Source organism: Rhinatrema bivittatum, chromosome 15 (assembly GCF_901001135.1).
Source record: "Rhinatrema bivittatum chromosome 15, aRhiBiv1.1, whole genome shotgun sequence".
In the NCBI taxonomy this organism is placed as follows: Eukaryota; Metazoa; Chordata; class Amphibia; order Gymnophiona; family Rhinatrematidae; genus Rhinatrema; species Rhinatrema bivittatum.
Genome location: NC_042629.1, coordinates 5,379,004 through 5,403,580, shown reverse-complemented (window position 1 = coordinate 5,403,580; position 24,577 = coordinate 5,379,004). Strand labels below are relative to the sequence as shown.

The 24,577-nt window shown below is 48.2% G+C and overlaps 1 protein-coding gene across 1 annotated transcript in view; it reads left to right on the top strand.

The window, feature by feature from the left end:
• The window catches only part of JAM2 (junctional adhesion molecule 2), an 87,887-nt gene that overhangs the window by 21,673 nt on the left and 41,637 nt on the right, over positions 1-24,577 (top strand). The window contains exon 2 of the mRNA XM_029578161.1: positions 4,589-4,651. Coding sequence (XP_029434021.1) covers positions 4,589-4,651 — 63 coding nt within the window. The remainder of the gene's footprint in view (positions 1-4,588; positions 4,652-24,577) is intronic.

The window sequence follows — 24,577 nt, the reverse complement described above, 5'->3', positions numbered from 1 at the left end:
TCAAATACATTTCTTTCAGTTGATTGCTCAAGGTCAAATCCTGAGAAGGATTATACGTCTGAAAATGTGGCCTTATCTGCAGGTCCTGGGTTTGTTGGTATCCACATTGGAGGATTTCCCCTGTGCGAGGGTATACATGCAACCTCTTTAGTTCACATTGCTTCCCAGTGGGATCCGCAGTCTCAGCACTACATGATCCCTTCTTCTTTTCCACTATTAATTTATGCATCAATGTTTTTAATGGTTTATTCTCTGTTTGATTTTTGTAAACCGTTATGATGGCTGAACCGAATGACTGTATATAAAACTAAACAAATAAATAAATAAATAAATAAATGATGGGGCTTCACTTGCCATTAGAGGTGAGCATCCACTCGCAGTGGTGGTTGCAAGTGGTTTTTCTTGGGAAGGGAGTTTCCTTAGAGATGCTGGACTGGTAGTACAAGATCACTGAAGCGGCAAGGAGCATCATTTAATTGGAAGCATGGGCAGTTCAGCTGTTGTGCTTGAGACTCACCGAGTGTCTAGAAGCTCGGATGGTCAAGATAATGTTGGATATTGCGTCAACGGTGACTTGCTTCTTTTCTCAGGCCAGAACCAAAAGCCCTCAGGTGTCAGAGCAGATAGATGCGCTCATGGTATAGGCAGAGCAACATCTTTTAGAAATATCCGCCTCACACATTTCTGGATGGGACTATCTAAAGGCTGTCTTTCTCAGCGGTCTGAGCTTGGACCCTGCAGAGTGGAAGTTGTTGGATGAAGCATTTCCACTTTAGTAGCACACTGGAGGTCAACCATTTCTGGATTTGTCATATCTCAGCCAACGCAAACTTCCATGGTTCATCAGTCACAGACGGGATCTGAAAGCTCTGTATATCGATGCTCTCGTTCCAGCAGGGCAGGGTACTATATGCCTTTCCACCATGGCCACTAATAGGCAGGGTCATTTGAATTTTCTCAAGACAAACCAGATACATGCTTCTGGTGGTTCCAGTTTGGCCTGGAGGCCATGGTATGCTAGGCTGTGGAGGCTTCTGTGGGCAGCTCTCTCAAGCAGCCACCCTGGGACTGATCTATAGCGGCAGAGACCCATTCTACATGGCGATCCAGGTCAATTTTGTTCTTCGGTTGTTGAGCGTGGTTATTCTGATGCAGTGATTCCACTTTACTCCAGGCTAGACCATTTTCTATGTCTCTGTCTTATGTTAAGAGTTTGGAATATTTTTGAGGCCTGATGTGAGGAGTGAAGTTCTCAAACTCCCCAAGTGGAAATTCTATTTATTTTGGAAGTTTTATGTGCCAGCTTTCACCTCTTATAAGGGGCGAGTCAGTGGAGGGGCCTTGGTCTTTCCCTCCAGATGTGTTGTGATTCTTGATGGGAACTGAGAATCTTTGTCCTCCCTTGTGGCTATCGGTGCCTTTGTGGAACCTTAATCTGGTTCTGGATTCTTGGCAGGTCCTACCTTTCAACCACTACATAGCTTCTCCTTGAAGCTAGTTACCTGGAAGACAGTTTTTCTACAAGTGACTCCGGGGCCAGTGCAGTTGAGGGCTGTACCTTCTTTTTTGCCGAGAGTGGTTTCGGTGTTTCATTTGAATCTGTATATTTTCCCTGCCTGTGCTGGAGAGGGATAGCGATGAGAGTGAATATTGTCTCTCGCATGCCTTGGGTGACGAGTAAAGCTATTAAGCCTGTCAGGAAGTCTGGTCGACATTTTGTGCTCCATGGTAGAGGTAATCAGGGAAACCGGCAACATAGGCAACTATAGCCTGTTGGAAAGAGGATGTCATCATGGCCGTCTGTGTGGCTGCCGGAATTCCTTTCTTTAAGTGACTTAGTGCACATTCCACTAAAGCTCAGGAGGTGTCGTGGGCAGAGCCTTATCTCCAGTGAGTTTTCCTGAGCAGAGAGATGGTCTTCCTTGCATACCTTCTCAAGCTTGCTGCTTGGACATTCGGGCTCCGAAGGACACAGTCTTCACGCGTGTGGTATTAACTAGACTGCGGGCAGCCTCCCGTCCTGTTCAGGAATAGTTTTGCTACATTCCACTTCTGGGGATTAGCCTGCCTGAGTGCAGAGGAAGGAGAAATTACTACTTACCTGTTAAATTATTTTCCTCTAATGAAGGCAGGCCAATCCCCGACTCACCCTGGACTGCTGATTTTTGCTTTGGTTCACCCTTTAGGTGCGGACTTTGCAGAGTGTTATTCCTGCTACTCGCTGGAGGTCTGGTAAGTGTTTTAACTGGTCCCTCAGTTTAGTGATTGTTAATTCTTTTATCTGCATTCAGTGTTCTCTAGTGGTTGGAAGCCCGAGTGGTTGATTGTTAATAGTCATGCTCAATTATAATCAATTTGTCCACAGTTTGGCTTTTCCAGAGAATACTGGCGGGCTGATGTTGGAGCATGGCTATATGTCCGTAACATCAGCCTTTACTCCATCTCCATCTGCTGGTAGAGGTGTATAATCCACTTGTGGGGATTGGCCTGTCTTCATTAGAGGAAAGGAAATTATCAGGTAAGTAGTAATTTCTCTTTCAAAGAGTTTGAGAGGATGGAAAATTACAGTGACTCACAAGTTATTGTAAAGAAGCTATTTGGGAGGAGAAATAGCCTAGTGGTTAGAGCAGTGGGCTACAAACCAGGAGACCAGCATTCGAGTCCTGCTGTTGCTCCTTGTGACCTTGGGCAAGTCACTTTACCCTCCATTGCCTCAGGTACAAACTTAGATTGTAAGCCCTCTTGGGGATAGGGAAATACCTACAGTACCTGAATGTAAACTGATGTGATATCTCAGATCGAATGCTGGTATATAAAAATAATAAATAAATAAAATAAATTTGAAATGTGAAGCTGGCCCATCTTCTGATCAGGGCAGGCTCTCCTGAGCCACACTGCGGACACAGCTATTTGAACCACTTCACTAAAGATTTGTTTTACATTCTTCCTAGCGTGTGCCGCCAAAAGATATTCCACCAGCCTTGAAGGAGGGTGCAGACCTAATGGAAGTTACAGTAATTACATGTACACTGCCTTTCTAGCGCATGAGCCTGAGATATTAGCAGTATGTGACAGGACTTTACATTGCTCCAATTAATAATATGAACCCAGTGCAGTGTCGTCATTTCTAATGCAGCCAGCCATCGGGCACCAGCTGCCCTGTACCCTTCTCCAGGCTCTGGACCAGATGCCCGGCCTTTGCATATTCTTTCTTCCACCAGCTCGAGGTAATTGACGAGGGGGATAAGTATCTACTGATACATAATGGGGCTGAGACAGCCTTGATTTCCATCTATGTCACTGTTGTGTCTCAGTGCTTCATTTATTCATCTAAAGACTTTGCATTCTATCTATGCAACAAGCATTCTTCTAAGCGGATCACACCTACAACAGTTTCACAGAGTTAAAAACAATACAAAGCCAAAATACAAGTCAAAGACATTCAATAAATACTACTAAAATCAGTACAAGCTACACAAAAACTATGCCACGGCATAAAAATGAAATAAAAATACTGCCTTCAGACATATTAAGGAACCTTGCCCAATCACCTTTAAAAAGAGACTCAAAACTTGGCTATTTGAACAAGCTTTTCATCCATACCAATAATCTCACCTCAATCTATCCAAATGTACACCATGTTCCGTGACTTGTCCTAAAATCTCATTACCGTTTAGTATTCATTGTGGGGCGGATTTTAAAAGCCCTGCTCGCATAAATCCGCCCAGATTTACGCGAGCAGGGCCTTGCGCGCCGGCGCGCCTATTTTCCATAGGCCTGCCGGCGCGCGCAGAGCCCCGGGACTCGCGTAAGTCCTGGGGTTTTTCGAGGGGGGAGTGTCGGGGGCGGGCCCGGGGGCGTGGTTTCGGGCCGGGGCGGTCCGGGGTCGTGGCCGCACCCTCCGGAACCGCCCCCGGATCGCGTCTCCGTGCGCGGATTTACGTCTCCCTCTGGGAGGCGTAAATCCAGGGATAAAGGTAGGGGGGGTTTAGATAGGGCCGGGGGGGTGGGTTAGGTAGAGGAAGGGAGGGGAAGGTGAGGGGAGGGCGAAAGGGAGTTCCCTCCGAGGCCGCTCCGATTTCGGAGCGGCCTCGGAGGGAACGGAGACAGGCTGCGCGGCTCGGCACGCGCTGGCTGCCCAAAATCGGCAGCCTTGCGCGCGCCGATCCAGGATTTTAGCAGATACGCGCGGCTACGCGTGTATCTACTAAAATCCAGCGTACTTTTGTTTGCGCCTGGTGTGCCAACAAAAGTACGCGAAGGCGCACTTTTTTAAAATCTACCCCTGTATTTTTATTCCCAAGTTTTTTCTTGATCCAAGTTCATCAACCTGTTCGATGTAATCGCATTCTTTCATGCGTGTCTAATGTTATAATGTAAACCGAAATGATATGTAACATTGCTAAATGAATTGCGGTATATAAAAATGTTAAATAAATAAATATTATGTTGGGGGTTACGTTTTTGTGATTTTAAAATCTCAGTCCACATATTCGTTGAGCTTTTAACATCACCAGCATCCTCCTTGACACGTAAATAAAATGAAAAGCAACACTAAATAATGATTGTGTGTATTTTTTCTTCACAGATAAAGCATGTGGAGTAACTGTCAGAACAGATAATGCCAATGTCCAAGCCATAGAGTTTGAAGGTAAAGGCCGAAATAAGGAAAGTTGTTTGCTAGTGTTAACTGCATATAAAAAGAAACATTGGTTCTTACTAATTTTCGTTCCTGTAATACCACTGATCATTCCAGACAAGTGGGTTTTGCATCCCTACCAGCAGACGAAGTCAGAGAACAAAAAAACTTTGAGGCACTGCTACATAACTGACAGTGCCACCTGCAGACCCTCAGTATTGACCTGTAGCCAAGCCAGATATTAGTCCCTAAAACCCTTTCCAGGGCAAACGGGCAACCTGTGGTTTGGGCCCCCTGAACTGCAGCCCCCTTTACTTCCAGAAATTCAGTCTGATAACCACTGAACTGAACCTATTTACATCACTGACAATATCAACTCCGACTCCCCTGCAGTTATCTTAGGTGACTTCAACCTCCATGTTGATGTCCAGCCCCCCACATACGCCTGCGAAATCCTTCTGGACACCCTCCAAGCATTAGGCTACAGACAACTCATCTCTACGCCGACACACAAAGCGGGTCACACCCTTGACCTCATTTTCATCAACCCCCATGTAACGTCGACTAACACACCTGTTACCACCCCAGTCCCATGGTCCGACCACTCCCTCATCAACGTCCTCCTCTCCACTAACACCCCCCCACCAGCACCCTACATGCAGACCAAAACAATCTCCTTCCGTAAACCATGCTCACCAGAGGACCTGACCGTAGCATTTGACAAAGCATCTACTAACCTTGACCTCACCAACCCAGAATCTGCGCTACTCTCCTGGAACAACTTCACAACTACTGTAGCTAATGACACCTGCCCCATGGTCCACAAACAGATTCCCCTCACACAAACTGCAAAAAAAACCTTGGTACACAGCGGAATTGAAAAGGATAAAAAAAGACCTCAGATCCAAAGAACGTACGTGGCATAAACAACCATCACTTACCCTTAAAGCAGCGTATAAAAACACCTTGCATACTTACAGGCAAACCACCCAGCAAGCTAAGTGAGACTTTTGCTCTGCCAGAATCCACGACTACCAATTCAACTCACATGCCCTTTTCTCATACGTCGCAGAGCTCACAAATTCCATTCATCACCCTATCACTGAAGATAATGCCAAGGGTAAATGCGAAGAATTAGCTCTGTTTTTCAAAAACAAAATAACCAACATACTACTACGCTTCCCTACAAACCCCACCCCCGTCACACCACTCACCAATAACAATAAGGCCACCCTCGCATCCTTCGACCTCACAACCGCTAAGGAGATCGAATCCATCCTAAAAAAGATTAAACCAGCTACACACACCTCTGACACAATTCCGACGAAAGCTCTCCTAGCTATTCCCGCCACCATCGCCAAATATTTAACTGACATAATCAACTGCTCACTTTCCTTCAGAAAAGTCCCAGACCCCCTCAAGCTTGCAGTCGTTAAACCCCTCCTCAAAAAACCCTCCCTTGACCCCTCCAACCCAGCTAACTACCGCCCAATCTCCAATCTGCCTTTCATATCCAAAATCCAGAATACAACTCACAAACTTCCTAGAAGACCACTGTATCCTACATCCATCACAATTTGGATTCCGTAAAGCCAGAAACACTGAAAATCTCCTATTAGCCATCACTGACACCATCCTCAAAGGTATGGACCATGGTAAATCATATCTACTTGCCCTCTTAGACATCTCAGCAGCCTTCGACAGAGTCAACCACCAATTTCTGATCTCACGCCTAGCAGAGATAGGTATCTCTGACACACCCCTGCTATGGTTTATCTCCTACCTCAACCACAGAAAATACGTAGTAAAAATTGAAAACAACGAATCCTCACATATCACACTCACTCAAGGTGTCCCCCAAGGATCCTCATTATCCTCCACCCTCTTCAACATTTATCTCCTGCCTCTCTGCCACCTCCTCTCGGACCTCGGCCTGCAGTTCTTCTTATATGCAGACAATGTCCAAATTCTCATCCCCATACCAAATTCCCTCAACGAATCCCTGCTATTCTGGGACTCCTGCCTTGCGTCCATCAACGCCCTGCTGTCCAACCTTCAGCTCGCACTAAACACCTCAAAAACAGAAATCCTCTTAATCTCTAATCAACATGACCTTATCTCCCAAGCCACCTCTCTCAACTCCTCCCTTAGTAACACCACCCTGCACTCCGTCAGAGACCTTGGTGTCGCCCTAGACCAAAATCTAAATTTCCAAACCCCACATCAGCACTCTCCTAAAAGGGGGTTTCTTTAAACTCAACATTCTTAAAAAGCTTAAACCCCTCCTGCATGCTCAAGACTTTCGCCTAGTACTCCAGACCACTCTCCTATCTAAACTGGATTACTGTAACTCCCTTCTCCTGGGCCTTCCCGCATCCACCATAAAACCCCTACAAATCCTGCAGAATGCCATGGCCAGAATTTTAACTAACACACGTAAAAGGGACCACATCACCCCCGTGCTAAAGGACCTGCACTGGCTGCCCATACACTTCCGTATTCAATACAAAACCCTCGCCATTCTACACAACACACTGTACAAACACAACCACACCTGGCTTGAGGAAATGCCACGTTTCCACACTTCCAACCGCCCATCCAGAACCTCCCTAGCAGGTTCCCTTCAGTGCCCAACACTCAAAACCGCACACCATACCATCACAAGGCAAAGGGCATTCTCCATCGCCGGCCCTACCCTCTGGAATTCTCTACCCACCATCTCCAGCTCTTTTTCCCTCTTTCTCTCCCTCTCTCTCTTTCTAGCCTTCTCCTTCTTCCTCCTCCCTGTTCATTGTAATTTCTCCAACTTTATTGTTAATTGTTAACCGGCATGATGTTCCACACGAATGTCGGTGTATAAAACCTTATAAATAAATAAATAAAAATAAATTTACAATCAACAAAGGTCTCTTTGAAAAATGGTTCCCTCCAAGTAACAGGAAATTCAGTCTTTCTGCAGTGATGGGTGGGCTTCTGGTCTGATTTGTGGGATTACAGGAACGAAAATTAGAAGGTAAGAACCAGTTTTCCTTTCCTGTTCATACCCAGATCAGTCCAGACAAGTGGGATGTACCCAAGCACCCCTAAACTGGGTGGGAACCCGAAAGACCCACATGAAGAACATTCTCACCAAAGGACGCATCCTCCTGTGCCCTCATGTCCAAACGGTAGTGCCTGGTGAAAATATGAAGTGAAGACCACACTACATCCCTGCAAATCTCCTGGGGAGACAGTAACTGACCGAGCAAATGGCCTCCTTCAGCCAACAAGAAATCATGGTCTTTGAGACCTTATTGATTTCTTCGCACTACCATACAGCACAAAAAGATGATCTGAGTACCGAAAACTATTGGTGACTTTCAGATACTGCAACAGAGTCTACCGCACATCTAAATGATGCAGCTCCCTCTCCTGAGGGGAATCCCTCGACCACTCTGGAAAGGCTGGGAGATCCACCGTCTGATTAACATGAAAAGAGGACACTACCTTCGGTAAGAAAGAAGGAATCTGCAATATGACTCCATCATTAGATATCTGCAAAAAAGGATCCCTGCAAGACAGCGCCTGTAATTTCAAAATCCTTCTGGCAGAACATCTGGCCACCGGAAACACTGCCTTTAAAGTCAGGTCCTTCACAAACACTCTCCTTAAAGGCTCAAAAGGAGTGCCACAAAGTACTCGCAGACCTAAATCGTGGTTCCAATCCGGACATATCTTCCAAACCGGATGGCGCAAATGCTTAATTCCCTTCAGGAATCGAATCAAATCAGGATGAGAGCCCAAAGACCTCCCCTGCAACTTGCCCCTGAGAGAACCCAAGGTAGACACCTGCACGCGCCCCAAACTATAGGCCAGATCATTCAATAACTCATGTTGCAAAAAGGCTAAGGTATGAGGAATGTCCACAGACAGGGGATCCAATTAACGCTGCAGACACTACGACTCAAAAATCCTCCAGACCCTGACATATGCCAGGGACGTAGAGGGTCTCCGAGCCTGGAGAAGTGTGGAAATAACCTGTTCCAAATAGCCTTTCAGACGCAATCTCCACCTCTCAAAAGCCAAGCCATGAGACAGAAGTGATCCTCCCAATCCGAAAATATGGGACCCTGACGACACAACCCTGGCAGGTGGGCTAACCTGAGGGGTCCTTTTACCGCGAGATGCACTAGATTAGAGGTTCTCAACCTTTTTCCCATCGTGACACACCTGACAGGCCACGTTCACATGTGTGACACACTGCTCATTACAATTCACGGCGGAAATAAAAAGTAAAGGTCCGGTAATTATTTTTATTGTTTAAAATGACACAAGGAAAAGATACATATTCTGTCTGAACAGAAATTGCATAAATAGTAAACATCCCACACCAAAACAGCACCAATTTCCAGCACTTAACAGTAACCACCTTACCTAAGAAAAGGCAACACTGAAAATATTATACCAGGCCTTAAGACACCAATACATCTCCTATTAGGAAAACGGACCAAGTCAGGCTGCTATAGAGCCCTACACAGAAACTACACGCCAGTAGAGAACCTCACCTAAATCACATGTGCTGACCCTCACCTAACAAAGAATAAAGAGACCAAAATGCATAACTAGAAGCATGCAGACAAAACTGAATTGGAAACTGCAACAAGCCAGAGTCTCTGTATGCAGTGCAATAAAGGAAAAAAGAAACATCACCCATCCTTATAAAACAAATCAAGAAATATAAAATCAGTAGCAGTAAAACCATACTAACAAAAAGAACAGATTATTTCGAAACAGCTGATGAGTGGAATATCCAATAATTAAAAGCTCATATAAAAAATTTCTAGATACCAATAAAATATTTCAAAATAGCAGACACAAAGCCCCAGTAATGAAAAATAAGGATACAAAAATGTTTTTGCTCTGCATACCTGGAAACGTTTGATATCCAGGTGTCCTGAGATTGTTTTGAATTAGCAGGAGGAGGGGTGGTTTGCTTGGAACTTTCTCCTCTCTCTCAGTCACATACCAGCGCTCTCTCTCACACTGGCTCTCAATTACACACCTATACGCACATGCTCTCAGTCATTCACATGCTTTTTCTCTCACTTATATAGGCTCTTAATTACACATTTACACACATGCTGTCTATCTTTTCACACTTACACACACAGGCTTTCAATCACACACATGCATGCTGTCTTTTTCTCTCACACACAGACTCTCATTCACATGCTTGCAAACATGCTCTCTCTCATTTATACACAGGCTCTCAATCACATACTCACATGCTCCCTCACCTAAACCATCTCTCAATCACACACAGACACACATGCTCTCTCTTTCTCTCATTTACACACAGGCTCTCAATCACATACTGACATGCTCTCTCACCTAAACCAGCTCTCAATCACACACAAACACACATGCTCTCTCTCTTACTTATACACATAGGCTCTTAATCATACATACACATGATCTCTCTCACACACAAAGGATCTCAATCATACATAAGAACATAAGAAAATGCCATACTGGGTCACACCAAGGGTCCATCAAGCCCAGCATCCTGTTTCTAACAGTGGCCAATCCAGGCCATAAGAACCTGGCAAGTACCCAAAAACTAAGTCTATTCCATGTAACCATTGCTAATGGCAGTGGCTATTCTCTAAGTGAACTTAATAGCAAGTAATGGACTTCTCCTCCAAGAACTTATCCAATCCTTTTTTAAACACAGCTATACTAACTGCACGAACCACATTCTCTGGCAACAAATTCCAGAGTTTAATTGTGCGTTGAGTAAAAAAGAACTTTCTCCGATTAGTTTTAAATGTGCCCCATGCTAACTTCATGGAGTGTCCCCTAGTCCTTCTACTATCCGAAAGAGTAAATAACCGATTCACATCTACCCGTTCTAGACCTCTCATGATTTTAAACACCTCTATCATATCCCCCCTCAGTCGTCTCTTCTCCAAGCTGAAAAGTCCTAACCTCTTTAGTCTTTCCTCATAGGGGAGTTGTTCCATTCCCCTTATCATTTTGGTAGCCCTTCTCTGTACCTTCTCCATCGCAATTATATCTTTTTTGAGATGCGGCGACCAGAATTGTACACAGTATTCATGGAGCGATACAGAGGCATTATGACATTTTCCGTTTTATTCATCATTCCTTTTCTAATAATTCCCAACATTCTGTTTGCTTTTTTGACTGCCGCAGCACACTGAACCGACGATTTCACTATGACACCTAGATCTCTTTCTTGGGTTGTAGCACCTAATATGGAACCCAACATCGTGTAATTATAGCATGGGTTATTTTTCCCTATATGCATCACCTTGCACTTATCCACATTAAATTTCATCTGCCATTTGGATGCCCAATTTTCCAGTCTCACAAGGTCTTCCTGCAATTTATCACAATCTGCTTGTGATTTAACTACTCTGCACAATTTTGTGTCATCTGCAAATTTGATTATCTCACTCGTCGTATTTCTTTCCAGATCATTTATAAATATATTGAACAGTAAGGGTCCCAATACAGATCCCTGAGGCACTCCACTGTCCACTCCCTTCCACTGAGAAAATTGCCCATTTAATCCTACTCTCTGTTTCCTGTCTTTTAGCCAGTTTGCAATCCACGAAAGGACATCGCCACCTATCCCATGACTTTTTACTTTTCCTAGAAGCCTCTCATGAGGAACTTTGTCAAACGCCTTCTGAAAATCCAAGTATACTATATCTACCGGTTCACCTTTATCCACATGTTTATTAACTCCTTCAAAAAAGTGAAGCAGATTTGTGAGGCAAGACTTGCCCTGGGTAAAGCCATGCTGACTTTGTTCCATTAAACCATGTCTTTCTATATGTTCTGTGATTTTGATGTTTAGAACACTTTCCACTATTTTTCCTGGCACTGAAGTCAGGCTAACCGGTCTGTAGTTTCCCGGATCGCCCCTGGAACCCTTTTTAAATATTGGGGTTACATTTGCTATCCTCCAGTCTTCAGGTACAATGGATGATTTTAATGATAAGTTACAAATTTTTACTAATAGGTCTGAAATTTCATTTTTTAGTTCCTTCAGAACTCTGGGGTGTATACCATCCGGTCCAGGTGATTTACTACTCTTTCACACAAACAAGTTTTCAATCACAAACTTACACATACAGGTTCCCAATCGTAAACTTACATTCATGCTCTCTCTCTCACAGGCAGGCTCTCAATCACAGACATACTCTCTTTCACATATACAGGCTCTCAATCACACACATACATGCTATCTCACTCACACACACAGGATCTCAAATACACACTTACTTGCTCATTCACTCTCTCTCTCTCCCTCCCTCCCTCCCCAGAACTAGTGGCAGCAGCAGCAGCCTCCTCCCAACCCTAACCTCCTTCATTTTCAGCCCTCGCGGAGGAGGAGTTCCATCGGCCGTGGGGGTTGACGCTCTTCTTCATTTTCCTCCGAGCCGCGTTGCACATTCTTCAGACCGTGCCTCTCTTCTGTTCTTCGGGCCGATTCTGACCACACTAGCATGGTCTTTTCTTCCCGCGCACGCACCCGATGCTCACCACTTCCTCTTCCGGGCCGTGGGCAGGGGGGCGGGAACAAGAGACCATGCCGATGCCGCTGACTCCAGCTGTTCTGCCGCGTTCCGCCCGGGCTGACAGCATTTTAAGCCCGAGCAGAGGAGGACCGGGGAGCAGCTGGGTCAGCGGGGGACCGGGAAGTGTGGCGACACACCTGCGTTGTCTTGGCGACACTCCGGTGTGTCGCGATACATCGTTTGAGAACCACTGCACTAGATCAGCGAACCACTGTTGCCGCAGCCACTTTGGCACCAGAAGCACCGCCGACCTGGGATGTGCCTCTATGTGCTGCAGAACTCAAGAGGCTAAGGAGGAAACACCAACAGTAGGATCCTCGTCAGCCAAGAGCACTCCAGAGCAACCAGGCCCACCGTGCCAACTTCTTGCTTGCGATTGAAAAACCTCATCGTTTTTGAGTTGGCCTGCATTGCCATGGGAACTCCCCATCTGGCACAGATGTGATCCTAGGCCCCCAGAGACAACTCCTAGCCTCGTCAGCCAAGGGCACTCCAGAGGAATCAGGCCCACAGTGCCGACTTCTCTCTTGCGATTGAAAAACCTCATCGTTTTTGAGTTGGCCTGCATTGCCATGGGAACTCCCCATCCGGCACAGATGTGATTCTAGACCCCCGGGGACAACTCCTACTCCCCCGGATCCAGTTGCTGCTTGTTGAGGAAATCTGCTTGCATGTTGTCCACTCCGACGACGTGAGAAGTCACTATTCCCTTGATGTGTAGTTCCGCCCAAGCAAACAATTGTCGAGCTTCCAGAGCCACCACATGACTCTTCATCCTTCCTTGACGATTGATGTACGCCACTATCGTCGCATTGTCAGAGAACACGCGAACCATCCGACATTTGATCCAGGGCAGGAAGGTTTCCAGAGTCTGGCGAACTGCCCTTGTCTCCAGCCAATTGATAGGCCAAGGCATCTCCACTGCTGACCAAAGACCTTTGGCTGATCGTCCCTGGCACACCACCTCCAAATCCTTGAGACTGGCGTCCGTGATCATCACCACCCAGTCTGGGGACTCCAGATCCATTCCCTTTTCCAGTTGTGACACGACAGCCACCACGAAAGACTGGATCTGTATTCTCCTAGAAGAGGCAAAGGCAGGTGACACTTCTCTGACACTGGATTCCACCTGGACAAGAGTGCCCTCTGTAATGGTCTCATGTGAGCAAAGGCCCACGGAAGTAAATCCAACGTGGAAACCATGGATCCTAGGACCTGCAAATAATCCCAGACTGTTGGCACTGACAGACATAGCAGGCGCAACACCTGCGCCTGTAACTTTGACAAACTATCCAAGGTCAGGAACACCCTGCCCTTTCCTAGCATGTAGCCAGATGGACTCGGGACCAATGGGTATAGTGTACTCCTGATAGCAGATGGGAGACGGAGTCAGATTTCGAGCTGACGTCAGCACTACATATACCCGTGCAGGAAGCTTAGCTCCTCAGTATTTCTCCGTCTCCTAAAGCAGATAGGGACACTTCCACACACTACAATAGTGTTAGCAATTTTAAAACAAAGAAGAAAGAAAATTTACCTCAAGAAGACGAGCCCCGCTCTCCTGCAGTGATACCTAAGGGTCCCTCCCCCAGTCAAGAATTCCTGAGGTGATTTCCGAGATCCCTCAGAGGTAAGCCTCGGTCCGGTAGCCGGTTCCCGGTGTGGACTTAGCCCCCAGAGTGGCTGAGAGGCAGCGGGTGCAGAATCGAGTGCGGCGGTGAAGGTAATTCCCTCTCCCCCTGCAGCCGGAGACCGCTTCTAAGTCTCCGGTCTCCGAGGCTCGAATAGCCGCACAGATAGTACCTTCCGGCGTCTGTTAAATCGGGTTGAGCAGCTCCATCCGAGCTAGACCCCGATCCCGTGTGAGGGTCCAAACACGAGGAGACCCTCTGGGGGAGTCGCCATCTTGCCCACATGGTCGTCGGCGCCATTTCCCCCCCCATTGACCACCGTATTGTCCGCATAACTGAGCCGTACGCCCAGCGGTAAGCCGGGCGCACAGCGGCATGCACAACCGACTTGTGCGCACAGCGGCGCGCACATCTGTGCCATGCGCACAGCGACACACAAAACAGTGGCGGGCGCATAGTGGCCCACACAAATGGCCCGAGCGCACAAATACCGCCGGGTGCACAGCGGCGTGCATATCTCAGCCAGGCGCACAAAATTGTTGCCTGCGCGCACATCTCGCGCATCCCGCACGCACATCAGCGGCGCACCCGGAGCACACAACTAAGCCTCCCAGCGCGCAGACCATCGCGCACATAAGAGTTTTAGGTCACTCCATATGCACAAATCATGGCACCGCTGGCCAAGAAGGCCAAGGGATAAGCCCTCTGCCCAGCCTGCCACCTGAGAGCTGCGTAACTTGAAGTGGCCTCCGCCCTATGCCAGCAGTGTGAAGAGGCTCATGGGGAACCTAAGCAAGGCCCCCCACAACCAGTAGAAGGATCCGGATCCACTAATGATAGTACCCCAGACCTCTGTATCTTCAACTCTGTGCCTACATAGGAAGGCACCTCGGGGGCCTCCACCATAACCCCACCTGGACTCAGTATGGACCCAGGGACCTTTTCCTGGGTGGAATTCTTCAAAGGAATGCAAACCTTTGTCCACGCGCAATCGATACCGCCTGCGACACAGCCCCAGTCTCCACCAGAAGCACAAGACCTTCCAAGCACCTCTCGGACCTCTCGAGACATGCCCCACCTAGGCAAGAGCCTCCCTACAGGGGATACAGACACCTTGGGGGACGAGTGTGACTCCCTGGAGGAAGGGGAAATCCCTCCAGGGATGGAACCATACCGAACCATGCTGCGATTCTTCTCCAAAGACGAGTTATCAGCTCTCGTGTCTCTGACCCTGAAGACGCTGGCCATTCCAGGCACGGGTACTACAGCGGAGCCAAAGACGAATCCCATTTTGGTGTCTCTCCGTCAAGCCTCATGCTATTTCCCAATGTTGCAGGCCATACAACAACTGATTGACCTGGAATGGAATGCCCCAGAGGCCAGATTCAAAGAAGGATGGGCCTTAGAAGCCCTATACCCCCGGGAACCTATGGCCAAGGAACTCTTACGGTTCCCAAAAGTGGAAGGAGGAGCGGCACTCAAGGATGCCCAGGACAGACGTCAGGAAGCCATCCTTAAACAGTCCTTTGATGTAGCAGCAATAACCCTGCAAATCGCTTCCTGCTGCGCAATAGTAACACGTGTCTGCTTGCTTCTCTCCAGAGATGCAACCATGTCCGGTGAAACATTAGAACCGGCGATATCCTTCCTCACAGATGCGACCCAAGACCTAGTGTGCACCTTAGCTAGGGGTGTCTCCTCCATAGTGGCAGCCAGAAGACAACTATGGCTCCGAAATTGGTCGGCCGACACAACCTCCAAAACGAACTTCACAAGAATGCCTTTTAAAGGATCCCTCCTGTTCGGAAGCGAATTGGAGAAGTTAGCCAACAAATGGGGCAAATCTCCATTACCTCGCCTACCGGAGGACAGGAACAAAAGAAACCAGCGCTCCTCCCCCCGAAGAACTAAGGGCAGAGGAGCCCAGCGCTTTAGACCGTACAAGAACACATACTACCAAGCACCTCGCCTCGCAGGCAGGTCCAGTCCTTTCGGAACAGACACAACAAGAGGGGAGCAGGCTCAGGCACAGGCTCCGGTTGCACCCCACAATGAGAATCAGCAGACCCATCCACAGGAAGACGTCATAGGGGGCAGACTTACCCTCTTCTACCAAAGATGGGTCGAGATAACGTCGGACAAGTGGGTCCTAACCATCATTCAAGAGGGATACTATCTGGACTTCCACAGCATCCCTCCAGACAAATTTGTGAAATCACCGTGCCACTCCCTCTCCAAGAGGATGGCAGTGGAAACCATACTGACAAAACTACTCAGCCTAAAGGCAATAACCCCAGTGCCCACGCACCAACAAAATGCTGGTCACTATTCCATCTATTTTAACGTTCCCAAGAAGGAAGGAAGGAACGTTCCGGCCCATCCTGGACCTCAAGACTGTCAATCATTATGACTGGAAACCCTACGCTCAGTCATAAGGGCAGTCAGCCGGGAGAATTCCTGACTTCACTGGATCTATCCGAAGACTATCTCCACATCCCGGTCCATCACGACCATCAGCACTTCCTATGCTTTGCGGTACTGGATCATCATTACCAGTTCTGGGCGCTACCCTTCAGACTAGCTACTGCCCCTCGTCCTTCACCAAAATCATGGTGGTAGTGGCGGCAACACTGAGGAAAGAAGGAATCCTCGTGCACCCTTATCTGGATGATTGACTGATCAGGGCAAAATCTCCAGAGGAAAGTCACCAGGCAACCACCAGAGTCAAGAATCTGCTGCAGAATCTCGAGTGGGTCGTCAACACAGCTAAGAGCTGCCTGCAGCCCTCCCAATCACTAGAGTACCTGGGAGTCCGGTTCAACACCAAGCAAGACAAGGTTGTCCTTCCCCCTCCAAGGAGAAGGAAACTGATGGGTCAGCTACGAAACCTGTTGAACTATGTTTGCCCCAAGGTATGGAACTACCTCCAAGTCCTCGGTCTCATGACATTAACCCTGGAAGTCGTTCCATGGGTAAGGGCCTACATGCGCCCACTACAAAGTTCCCTACTGTTACGATGGAACCTGACGTCCCAGAACTACCAGCAGAGGTTCGGACCCAGCTCCAATGGTGGCTACAGGAAGACCATCTGAGCAAGGGAGTTAAACTATCCCCACCGAACTGGATCTTGCTCACCACGGATGCGAGCCTGCGAGGGTGGGGAGCCCACTGTCAGGAACTGACGGCCCAGGGACAATGGGACAAGGAAGAGGCGGGATGGAACATAAACCGGCTGGAAGCCCGAGCAGTCAGACTAGCCACAGACTCTGGGGCGAGTCTGTCAGAGTCATGTCGGACAACGCCACTACAGTTGCCTACATCAACTGCCAGGGAGGAACCAGAAGCCAATAGGTGTCCCTGGAGATAGACCCCCCTCATGGCGTGGGCAGAAACAAACCTGCAAGGCATCTCAGCCTCACACATCGAGGGAAAAGACAATGTCTCTGAGGACTACCTCAGCAGAGAGAGTCTAGACCTAGGGGAATGGACGCTATCAAACACAACCTTCCAGTTGATAGTAAACCGCTGGGGAACCCCAGCCATAGATCTACTGGCAACCTGGTCCAACGCCCAAGTTCCCAAGTTCTTCAGCCGCAGATTAGAACCGCAATCCCGGGGAATTGACACCCTCGTCCAGACCTGACCACAGGAAGACCTGCTGTATGCTTTTCCCCCATGGCCACTACTGGGGACTAGTACTTATAGTGGCCCCGGACTGGCCAAGAAGGCCATGGTACGCAGACATGCGAAGACTTCTTACGGGGAACCCTCTGTGCCTACCTCCACACAGGGACCTTCTCTGGCAAGGACCGATCCTTCACGAAGACCCGACTTGATTCTCTCTTACGGTCTAGCCCTTGAGAGTACTCGCCTGAAGAAAAGCGGATACTCTAAGGCAGTGATTGACACTTTGCTCCGAGCACGCAAGTTCTCCACATCTCTAGCTTACATACGAATATGGAGAGTATTCGAAGCCTGGTGTGAAGACTGCGAGATTCTTCCACGGACAGTCAAAATTCCCATGATCCTGGAATGCTTGCAGGACGGCTTGAAGAAGGGCTTGTCCCTCAACTCCCTCAAGGTTCAGGTGGCCGCGCTGGCCTGCTTCAGAGCCAAAGTGGACGGTATCAACCTATCAACCCATCCAGATGTTCCCGCTTCCTGAGAGGGGTCAAACAAATCCGACCACCATTAAAGTGGCCGGTGCCCCTATGTAATCTCAATCTAGTACTAGACTTCCTAGTGGGAATTTCCTTCAGACCAACACACAGCCCATCACTATGTCTCCTGACCTTGAAAACTGCATTCCTAGTAGCAATATGTTCAGTCCATCGTATCTCCGAGCTTCAAGTGCTATCCTGTCGGGAACCGTTCCTCAAGTTCACACCGGGAGCCATACAGCTACGCACTGTCCCCTCCTTCATACTGAAGGTGGTTTCTCAATTTCATCTAAACCAAACCATCTCACTGCCATCTCCAGACGAACATAAGGACTCGGAAGACTCATGCCTTCTTCGCCATCTAAACGTCGGCAGACTCCTAGTCCGATACGTGGAAAGATCGGAATCTGTGCGAAAGACGGACCACCTATTCGTCCTTCACAGCGGGAAGAAACGGGGAAGCGGCCTCACAGGCAACCATAACCCGCTGGATCAAAGAAGTAATCAAGGTGGCCTATGTAGAGGCAGGGAAGCCCCCACCTCTGCAAGTCAAGGCCCATTCAACAAGGGCCCAGGCAGTGTCCTGGGCGGAAACCAAGATGCTGTCGCCCGCTGAGATCTGTCGGGTGACAATGTGGTCCTCCATACACACCTTCTCCAGGTCTACCGCCTGGATGTCCGGGCCCGGGAGGACACAACCTTTGCGAGGGCAGTACTATGTGGGCCAGGGGCAGCTTCCCGTCCTGTTTGGGAGTAGCTTCTGTACATCCCATTGGTCCTGAGTCCATCTGGCTACACCCTAGGAAATGGAGAAATTACTTACCTGATAATTTCATTTTCCTTAGTGTAGACAGATGGACTCAGCACCCTGCCCACGGCTGCCCTGGAATCCGGGAACCTCGGGTGAAAAACCCCGAGAACAAGACAAGCCAGGTATTACCCCTAGACACTATGGGTGTCTTACCCATAGTTGCCGGGTGTCGGCGTTATCCGGTTGAGTGCACTGGCGATCTCCAGTTGGAAATTAGTTGAACCAGTCCTAGTTAATCAAGTTAATCAAGTTATTAAAGTACACATATATCCACAATTGCTTTTCGAGGAGAATACTGAAGAGCTAAGCTTCCTGCACGGGTATATGTAGGCTGACGTCAGCTTTGAAATCTGACTCCGTCTTCCATCTGCTATCAGGAGTACACTATACCCATTGGTCCTGAGTCCATCTGTCTACACTAAGGAAAACGAAATTATCAGATAAGTAATTTCTCCATTCTGAGTATTGAATAGTACTCCCAGATACTCCAGCGATTAGGTCAGAAGCAGGTGACTCTTTGCCACATTGATGACCCAACCTAATGACCTCAAGGTATCTATCACTTGCTGGAGGAACCAAATGCACTCCATCTTCGTCTTCGCCCGAATAAGCCAATCATCCAGATATGGATGAACCAAAATTCCTTATTGCCGTAAAGCTGCCACCACCACCACCACCATCAACACCTTCGTGAAGGTTCAGGGCGCCATGGCCAAGCCGAAGGGGAGAGCCTGGGACTGAAAATGCTGCCCCAGTTCTATGAAGCAAAGAAACTTCTGATGGTCCTTCCGAATGGGAATATGGAGGTATGCCTCTGTCAGGTCCAACAATGTCAGGAATTCGCCTCTGAGTACTGCCACTATTACAGTGTGCAATGTCTCCATCTGAAAATGCGGCACCCGTAAGGCCCTGTTCACCTTTTGCAAGTCTAGAATGTGCCAAAAAGTACCCTCCTTTTTGAGAACCATGAAGTAAATGAGTACTTTCCTTGCCCCTGCTCCTCCGGCTGGACTGGAACTATTGCGTTTAGATCTAGAAACCTCTGAAAAGTCCCTTTCACTGTCTCTCGTTTGCTTCGGGACGCAACATGGGACTCCAGAAAGGCCTCTCTTATTGGGCACAAAATTTCTAAAGCGTAAGCAACTCTCACGACCTCGAAGACCCAACACTCAGAGGTAATCTTGACCCACTCCTCGTAAAAGCTGAACAGTCTGTCCCCTGCCACTTATATGGAGGAATGGGCAATACTGGCTTCATTGCACTGACTTTCCTCCACAGGCCCCATGACTGGTAGCATCCCTGGAAGACCTGCGGGAACCTTGAAAGGACTGCTATAGTCCCCGCAACTGCTTCGCTCCCGAGCCTGTAGAACACTTGCTCACATGAAACCTACGAGAATCCCAAAAACGGGGGTGAGACGGGAACTCCTTCTTGTTGCTCCTCTTGTCCTCAGGCAGCCTGTTCTCTTTGGACTCCCCCAGAGTCTTCGTCAACTGGTCCATATCCTCCCCAAAGAGGAGTTTCCCTTTAAAGGACAGATTACACAACTGGGTCTAGGACTACATGTCAGCCAACCAGTTGTACAACCACAAAAGCCAATGGGCCGCTATCGCCAAGACCATGCTCCTGGCCAAAGTTTGCATCAGGTCATGTAGCACATCCGTGACATAGGCCACGTCCGCCTCCAGACGTGCTGAGTGCAGATTGCTGACATCCCCAGATACCGCTTGCTCATAAGAACATAAGAAAATGCCATACTGGGTCAGACCAAGGGTCCATCAAGCCCAGCATCCTGTTTCCAACAGTGGCCAAACCAGGCCATAAGAACCTGGCAAGTACCCAAATTCTAAGTCTATTCCATGTTACCATTGCTAATGGCAGTGGCTATTCTCTAAGTAAACTTAATAGCAGGTAATGGACTTCTCCTCCAAGAACTTATCCAATCCTTTTTTAAACACAGCTATACTAACTGCACTAACCACATCCTCCGGCAACAAATTCCAGAGTCTAATTGTGCGTTGAGTAAAAAAGAACTTTCTCTGATTAGTTTTAAATGTGCCCCATGCTAACTTCATGGAGTGCCCCCTAGTCTTTCTACTATCCGAAAGAGTAAATAACCGATTCACATCTACCCGTTCTAGACCTCTCATGATTTTAAACACCTCTATCATATCCCCCCTCAGTCGTCTCTTCTCCAAGCTGAAAAGTCCTAACCTCTTTAGTCTTTCCTCATAGGAGAGTTGTTCCATTCCCCTTATCATTTTGGTAGCCCTTCTCTGTACCTTCTCCATCGCAATTATATCTTTTTTGAGATGCGGCGACCAGAATTGTACACAGTATTCAAGGTGCGGTCTCACCATGGAGCGATACAGAGGCATTATGACATTTTCCGTTTTATTCACCATTCCCTTTCTAATAATTCCCAACATTCTGTTTGCTTTTTTGACTGCCGCAGCACACTGTACCGATGATTTGAATGTGTTATCCACTATGACACCTAGATCTCTTTCTTGGGTTGTAGCACCTAATATGGAACCCAACATTGTGTAATTATAGCATGGGTTATTTTTCCCTATATGCATCACCTTGCACTTATCCACATTAAATTTCATCTGCCATTTGGATGCCCAATTTTCCAGTCTCACAAGGTCTTCCTGCAATTTATCACAATCTGCTTGTGATTTAACTACTCTGAACAATTTTGTGTCATCTGCAAATTTGATTATCTCACTCGTCGTATTTCTTTCCAGATCATTTATAAATATATTGAAAAGTAAGGGTCCCAATACAGATCCCTGAGGCACTCCACTGTCCACTCCCTTCCACTGAGAAAATTGCCCATTTAATCCTACTCTCTGTTTCCTGTCTTTTAGCCAGTTTGCAATCCACGAAAGGACATCGCCACCTATCCCATGACTTTTCACTTTTCCTAGAAGCCTCTCATGAGGAACTTTGTCAAACGCCTTCTGAAAATCCAAGTATACTATATCTACCGGTTCACCTTTATCCACATGTTTATTAACTCCTTCAAAAAAGTGAAGCAGATTTGTGAGGCAAGACTTGCCCTGGGTAAAGCCATGCTGACTTTGTTCCATTAAAATGTTCTGTGATTTTGATGTTTAGAACACTTTCCACTATTTTTCCTGGCACTGAAGTCAGGCTAACCGGTCTGTAGTTTCCCGGATCGCCCCTGGAGCCCTTTTTAAATATTGCTCTTGCACTTTCTGCATCCAACACAAACATGCTGTCTGTGTCATACTGCCATAAATCGCGGCCGAAAGACTCAAAGCAGAAACTTTGAAAATCCGCTTCAACTGAATCTCCAGTTTGCGGTCCTGAGCATCCTTCAGTGCAGCACAACCCACCACTGGGATGGTCGTCTTCTTGGTAACTGCTGACACTACAGCATCCACCTTGGGCACCTTTGAGCTCCAAGGTCTCTTCCATCAAAGGGTAAAGCTTAGCCATCGCCCTGCCGACCTTCAAGCCCACTTCTGGAAAATCCCATTCCCAGTTCACCAACTTCCGAATTTTTTTCGATAAGGGAAAGGCATTAGGCGGACCATGCAGTCCCTCCAGGACCATATTCACACCCTTATTATCAGACTCTTCCTGAGCCACCTTAACCCCCAGTTCCTCCAACACCTGGGGAATAAGAGGGTGCAATTCCTCCTTTTTAATTAACCAGACCACCTGATGGTCATCTCCCTCCGACACTGGAAAGTCATCCAGATCGGGGTCATCCTTATGAACATCAGGATCCGCATTTGGGGCTGTATTCGCATCAAGATACAGGTCCGCCCGGAACTCCTCAGAATTTCTGGAATCGTCAGGATCAGCCTCTGAACCGAGGTGCCTCAGCAGATTTCCAAAACCTACTGAAGGCACCACCTTAGGCCCCTTCGCCGAGTGACTCAGCTGCTTCTCCCAGGGACGCTCTCCCGCCACTACCTTCCTAGCCAGGAAGGCCTTATATAGGAGAACAAACTCCGGAGAAAAACCTTCCAGATCTTCAGCCCCCTGAACAACCAGGCTTTCATCAGTCTCCCCTCCCCTGGTCCTTGTCACACAGGCGAAAGAAGGAAGGGAATCATTAGGGACCCTGGTGTCCATGGGCCCCCGCCTGCATACCCTCATGGGTACGGCTGCACTGTGAGATCCCCCCGAGCCCACATCTGTGGCCCCAAGGACCTGAGTGCCCTTTTTTCCACCACTGCTCTCGCTGAGGTTCCCTCTCCCCAAAGACATGCAGCCTGAACACAGAGAACGTGCACTGACCACAAACTGCATGCCCTGCATGCAGCCATCCCCTGCTTCAGCGCCATAACACACCTGGCCGCCTACGGAGAAACTGGCCAGCTGCTGTGTGCAGCAAAAAAATAGGTGTGGCCTAGTTTCCTGTGCGCCACCATGACAGCCCGAGTGGCGCGTAAGAAACTAGACCGCACAAGTACCAGCTGTGGCCGACTCGAGTCGCACGTGGGAAAACTCCCTCTGTCCCTGGGGCCCCCGGGACAAGGAAAACCACCAGGCAACCACCCTGACCATTCCCGCAGTCAAAGGCGCCCTGGATCGCCGGGCCCTGACTGAAGTTCCTGCTGCACCAAACTCTTCTCTTTTTAAACTTAAAACCAAAAGAGGAACAAAAACACAGGAGTACTTCCCTTCAGAGGCCAGCAGCTCGCAGGCAGAGACCTCAGAGGTCATGAGGGAGCCAGTCCCCTGGTTATCAGGACCTCTGGATAGCAGCGGGCAAGCACCAGGCAGGGGTTTCCAACCCCCCAGCAACCCAGCTCCACCTGAGGGATGGTCCACGTAGGAGCTTAACATCTCAGGGAGCCTCCAACTTCAAAATCTCTTCTCTCCCTTTTCTTCTTTTCCACTTTGTCAGGCTGCAGATTTGCATCTCTACCCTCTGCTGGACTGCAGGTGGCACTCTCAGATATGTAGCAGTGCCTCAAAATTTTTGTTCTCTGCCTCCAACTGCTGGTAAGGATGCAAAACCCACTTGTCTGGACTGATCTGGGTATGAACAGGAAAGAATTGATCACTAGTGTAATTTAAGGGAAGTTCAGAGATCCTATTTCCATGACAACCAATGGATAGCAAATGTTGCTTACCTGTAACAGGTGTTCTCACAGGACAGCAGGATGTTAGTCCTCACATATGGGTGACATCACAGGATAGAGCCCAATCACGGAAAACTTCTGTCAAAGTTTCCAGAACTTTGACTGGCCCCTACTGGGCATGCCCAGCATGGCACTAATCCTGCAGCCAGCAGGGGTCCCCCTTCAGTCTTACTTGAAAGCTATAGGCAGTGCCGAAAAATAAAACAACAAAACGTTACGAACCCAACACCGTGGGGCGGCGGGCGGGTTTTGTGAGGACTAACATCCTGCTATCCCGTGAGAACACCTGTTACAGGTAAGCAACATTTGCATTCTCACAGGACAAGCAGGATGGTAATCCTCACATATGCGTGAGTACCGAGCTGAGGATGTCCGAACCTACACCAAATGTACCCAAAGGCGTGCAACAGGCACAACAACTGGGGTGGAATTTGGGAGAGGGCATCCTGAACCCCACCGGACAGGCGGAAGGGTGTTGGTACGTCATGATGTAAACAGGTTACGAAGGACAGACTGGCCAAAGATGGAATCCTGTCTTCCGGCTTTGTCCAAGCAATAGTGGGCTGCAAAGGTGTGGAGAGAACTCCAGGTTGCAGCCCTGCAAATGTCAGGAAGCGGCAC